The sequence below is a fragment of the Myotis daubentonii genome, chromosome Y (assembly GCF_963259705.1).
Source record: "Myotis daubentonii chromosome Y, mMyoDau2.1, whole genome shotgun sequence".
Taxonomy (NCBI): Eukaryota; Metazoa; Chordata; class Mammalia; order Chiroptera; family Vespertilionidae; genus Myotis; species Myotis daubentonii.
In genome coordinates this window covers 7684967-7690683 of record NC_081862.1, presented here as the reverse complement: position 1 = coordinate 7690683, position 5717 = coordinate 7684967, and the positions used below count along the sequence as shown (strand labels likewise).

Here is a 5717-nt window from a genome sequence, read left to right as displayed (position 1 = left end):
TCATGCGGGGAGAACAACGGGTAAAATATTTAACTGCAGCAGTGTTTGACTTTGTTCTGCACAGTGAGATAACCTGAAGTCCTTTTCAAGTTCCACCATTTCTTCCTTTTTTTCAGTCCGGTCAAGATTCTAAGCTTTCAAAATCTCCGTTTTCTGGCTAATGAAGAGAAAATAGGATACCTCCGAGTCTACCATCTACCTACACCAGAGCTTTGAGTGAGGGGCGGGCTGTGCAGGGTGACACCCACTGCCCCGTCCGTGATTGGAGGAGGCTTTTGAGGAGCCCACCCAGAAACAGCAGGCTGGGCCTGGCCAGGTGCCTTCTGTACCACATGTTCACATGACCAGCGCCTGTGCATGAGCCCAGTGTGCACCCACTCAGCACACCAGGGCCTGGTTGCATGCTCTAGTGAGCAAGCACCTTGCCTGGACTCAGCAGGCTCTGCACCACCTGCTCCTTTCACAGCACCAGTGTCAGAGCCAGGGGGCATCCAGAGTCAGGCTGTGTTGGGAGACTGAGGGGCTCCTGGGGGCAGCGCGCTTCCTCTCAGTTCCACTAGGGGGCCTTCAGCTGCAGGGCGCCTGAGGATTCACAGTGCACCCCAGGGCCTTTGCACCAGGAAGGACAGGGCAAGCAGGATGGCCCAGAAGGATTTTGGCTTCACCTCGGTGCAGGAAAGTGGTGAAACCCAGGACACAAGGGCACAGGAGGTTCAGAGGGCAGCTTTGGGGCTGGAGTGGGAGGACTTCATGCAGGTGGGGGAGGCTGAGACCCGGGAGCTGAGGTTGGACACAGGCCAGGAGGTGTGGCTTGATCTCGAGTGCGGGAGAGGGGAGGACCGGGTGGCTACAGAGCAGTGTGTGCAGGGTGACGAGAGTGAGGTGCAGCAGGGAACCCAGAGTGAGGAGCAAGGGGAAGACAAGGAGGGCCTGGGGGAGGAGTTGCAGGCACAGGCTCAGTTTGTCCTGTGGACAGAGGGCCTTCTGCAGGTGGTGCCATGGCAGGGCACGTGGGCAGGGGAGGAGGTTTTCCCAGATCTGCAGGTGGGGAGGGAGGAGGAGGTGGTGAGTGAAGAGCAGAGGCTGGAGGCACAGGCTCCAGGTGACCCACAAAGGAGTGACCACCAGGAGGAGGGGTGGATGGAGGAGCCATTAATTGCAGGGGAGCAGTTTGTCCTGGAGGGGGAGGGGAAGTGCACCATGGAGGCAGTGGAACAGGTGGGAGAGGTGGAGCCTCAGTCCAAGGCCAAAGCAAAGCCAGAAGAAGAGGAGCCAGTGCAGCAGGAGCAGGCCCAGTCGGATCCCGGGGCCAAGTTAACCTGGTCCCCTCTGGAGGTGCTCCAGGCCCTTCAGTTGGAGATGGAGCCCGTGAATGAGCAAGCCAGCAGGGCCTTCTCTTGGCTCAGGTGCAGGACTCGGAAGAGGCTCAAGCCCTATTTCGAGCAGAGAAGCCTCAATATCCGGCGCATCCCTGGGTTCTGGCTCACAGCTGTATCCTTGAGGGTAGAGGAGCAGGATCACACGGAGCATGGGACAGTGCAGGAGAATGGTGGAAGCGGGGATGGTTCCCATAGAAAAGAACATTGAGGACAAGCTAGATGCAGAGCGCCCCAGTCTGGCCCAGCATCCTGGAGACACCCTCTTTCTTATACAGGCACCATAGAAACGGTACCTGAGGGTCCAGGGGTAGAGCTCCAAGGCAGAGGCACGCATACACCAGGGGCTGATGCCCACAGACAGGGCTGTGTTGCCCGGGCTCTTCTGGGACTAACTTACAGACCGTCTCTATGTCCAATTCCACATTCAGAAGCAGGAATGTGTGATGTGTAGCCTGGCAAGCCCTCAGCACAAAACAATCTGGTGGGCATCAGGGTCTGTCAGGAAAGAGAGTGGTGCTGGGCCCCTTTCTGCCATTTATGGAGAAGGAGTGGCCTTAAGGGAAGGAGAGGCCAGGCCAGGCCAGGCTGCTCTTCCTAGCTGGTCCATGCCCAGCTACCAGGGTGCAGGCTCCTTGACCCAAAGCAGTTTATGAACCACCCAGAGTTGTCGGCCATGATCAGCGTCCAAGATGAAAATATGCTGGGCCATATGATGGATTTGAAGGTAAGTGCACCTGCTCCACGGAGTGGTGTAGAGCAGGTGGGGAAATGGCCTGTCCCTGAAAACAGCGACAGGCAGGAGCACTGGGCTGCGATTTCACTCCCTGGATCCACTTTCCTTCTGCAGGTGAGGGAAGTCAGGCATCCCTGGGGTTGCTGCACCATTAGCCTGTACTTCCGCAGCAACCCCTACTTCCACAACCATGTGATTGTGAAGGAGTATCTCATCACCCTCACAGGTAAGAGGAGGCTCCCTGCATGGGCTGCAGCTGGCGGTGGGCAGGGATGGAAGGCGATGTGCGCAGCTTCACATACCCATCTCCTGCAGGATACAGGGTGTCCCGTGCCACTCCCATTCAGTGGTCCCAGCATTGTGAACGAGAAGTGTACAGCCACAGGCTCCAGGACAGCAGCGCCAGCTTCTTCTACTGGTTCTCTGACCACAGTGTGGCAGCATCTGGCAGGATTGCTGAGGTGGGATGTCACTGGCCATGCCAGCATACAGCTTCCTGTGTCCGCCTGCTGCTTGCGTTTCTATTTGGGTCCCTGTGCTCTCCTGACCAAGCTCTGTTGGCTCTACCAGATCATCAGCAAGGACCTGTGGCTCAATCCTCTGAAGTATTATGAGAGGACGATGGCCCCCAGTGAGCGGACAGGACGGGTGAGGAGGGGCAGCCTGGGCTCTCCCTTGGTGTGCTGCCAGGTTCCTGGGCCATTACTTCTTTCTCACGGGGACACCTGGATGCTGGGAGGGAAACAGCCTGTAACACCAGGTCCCTAGGGTATGTGCCTGAGGCAGGAACTACCAGTCCAACAAGGGCAGTGCAATTCCAGCTCAGGCAGGGGGGCTTAGGCAGGAGGAGGGAGTGTGCATGCCCACTGTCACTCAGAGTCAAAGCAGATTCCTTGAGCCACTCCTCTGAACTCTCCCTCTAGGCTGCTCACAGCACCTTGAGGCCTTGACACCTGCCCCTCAACAGGGGCTGGCATGACATGTTCTTCCTATACTCCTTTCCACAGGTGTCTGCGAATCTTCCTCATGCTGAGGCCTAGGCTGCTGTGCTGCCACACCGCATTGCTCTATGGCTCCTCACCACCATCTCCAATTTCCCCAAGGTCTCCTCTTCCTCCTGGGGCCAGTGGGAGAGGCTTGCTCCTTATCAGTATCTTAGGGTGCAAAGTGTGGGCCACAGAGCTGGAGGAATCCTTGTTTTGCAGCCTTGTCAGAGGTTCTTCAATCCTTGTATCCATTTAGGTTTTCCAAGGAGAATAACTCATTTGTCCACCCTCCCTAACTGGAAAACGGGGCAGCATGCCATGACGAAATAACACACTGCTTCATTTTGTATGCAGTTCACTTCAAAGACTTTATGCACTTATGGTCATAGACACCCTGGGAAATTTAGGGCCATGAATATAACTCACCATCCAAACAGATTGTTTTTACGTGTTTGCAGTAAAATCAGACAAGAAATCCCATGTTGCAGAACACTTTCTTCTGAAAATTTTTGTAATGTTAGTGTTTAAGGTTTTACAAAAAGTAATAGCTATGTCTCTTTCTTTTTATCTACTGACCTCCCCCCGGCTTCCTCTATCTCTAGTCTCTTGTTCTTGCCACCCACTCCCAGTGTCTTGCCTCTGTTGGTCTATTGGTTGTGCTTATATTCTGAATATTTTAACAAAACAATATGTAAAATTTAAACATTTGAGTATATTGTAATTTAAATCAGCACTTAGGAAACAACCTTGTATAATTCAAACCTTCCCTCCAATCCTGAAACTTCATAATGGTACCTACAATTCTTGATGCTTCCCCCAAACCTACCATTTGCTTTTAGTCATTCTTAAATAACAGAAGCCAAATCCTTTACAATACAATGTTGTCTGTACCTTATCATTTTTAATTCCAGTGTCTAATTCTTCTGTCACAGGGGCTTCCCCCCTGACTCCCCGATTGCCCAATCAGGTAAGCTACTGTAGTGCATGATTCACTCTCTCTTGCGTACATGGTGTATCCTGTGATCGCCGCCAGCACCACATTCAGGACCCCTTACCGGTGTGTCCAATTGGCTGGTGCAGTAATTGCTGTGCCCCCATCATACCCATCTCCTGTGTGGCTGTAATAATCATCACAGGGACTGGACCACCATAAATCTGAGGGGGCCTTCGTGCTGGCGGTGTTCCAACTGAGCCTCCTGTAAAGTCGGTGACCAAATAACAATACTTGAACCTCTTTATGAATAATTTTATGTCAGTATGACATGACACTAGTAAAGTCTTAACTATTTTGAAAACCTATGCTTTTATCTGCCTGAGCTAAAAAGGTGTCAATGAGGCTGAGGTAGACAAGGGAGCTTACATTCATTTAAAACACAGCTGTAGAATAAGGTTTTAACTTAAATAATTGATTATGAATGAAAATGAAGGCCCATTCTGTGGAAATGGGCTGAAATTCTGACCTTCATATTATTTCTATGGTTCACGCTGTCCAGTGCTCCTTCTGATTAAAAATGTTAAATTACCTCTTGGCTGCTGTGCCTAAGTTGGTGGAGCACCAGCCTTGGCACTGCAGGATCTGCTATTTCATTCCAGGTCAAGGGAATGTGCCTGGCTTGTAGTTAACCAATGGATGGTTCCTTGCCTCTCCCTCTCACTTCCTCCCCCATCCATCTCCCTCTCCCCCCTACCTCTCCCTCTACCTCTCCTTCTCCCTCTCCCTCTCCCTCTCCTTCCCCCTCTCCCTCTCCCTTTCCCCCTCCTCCTTCCCACTCTCATTTCCCCTCTCCCTCTCCCCATCCCCTCCCTCTCCCCCTGCCACTCCCCCTCCCCCCTCATGTTGAAATAGGCCAACAATGGAAAAGGTCCTCTAATGTGGATTAGCAAAAACAAAACACACAGATACATCATGTCACATAAATATAATAAGACCAATATTGAAAAAATACTCCAGGCACCTTAAAGTGACTGAAAATCCCAATACACCAATGTCTAAGGGGAAAAGAGATTGAGAGGCTGCAGGGCCACAACACAGGTGTAGAGCTGAGAAGGGGCTTGAAAGGGGCTGGCGACCCAGCTTCCTGCCTGAGGAGGTCCTTATGGTACAGAGCCCCAGTTTTAGTTTTCAGAGTGGTGGTGTCGATTTAATAAAGGGAGATCTACTCACTGCCTCTGCAATAACACAGAGGCCCCCAGCTTTCCCCTACCCATCTCCTGTTCCTCTGCTCCTTGCTTATCCCTCCTGCAGGCATGATGGTCATCTTTCATATTCACCATGCCAGGCCCTTCCCTGCCCCAGACTGAGGGTCAAAGTATGTAGCAAAAGGAACTGACATTGACCATCTAGCAGCACCACCCTGCCAAGAGCTTCAGAGCAACAGCCCCCCTGAGACTGGGAAAACACCATGCCCTGGGATGTCTTGGAGGCTTGGGCCCAGTGGCCTCCTCTCACCACCACATGCAGGTGGATGTGATATTCCTCCTTTGGGCCCTCTGCTTGTGCTTAAGCTCCAAAGTTATTGGGAAGTGGATGTCCTCTGTTCCAGACAGGGATTCTGCCAGGATATGGCGGTTGGTAGGGGATCCTCTGCTAAAAGGCACACCCTCATCTTGTCCATGAGT

General features: G+C 52.5%; 1 protein-coding gene across 1 annotated transcript; it reads left to right on the top strand.

The window, feature by feature from the left end:
* Positions 1 to 2028: 2028 nt before the first annotated feature.
* LOC132225587 (testis-specific Y-encoded protein 3-like) lies at positions 2029 to 2727 on the top strand (the record flags this gene model as incomplete). The annotated part of the gene is made up of 4 exons (XM_059680689.1): positions 2029 to 2103; positions 2227 to 2338; positions 2428 to 2573; positions 2683 to 2727. Coding segments are annotated over exons 1-4 (378 nt in total), but the record flags the coding sequence as incomplete, so codon positions are not given.
* Positions 2728 to 5717: the final 2990 nt, after the last annotated feature.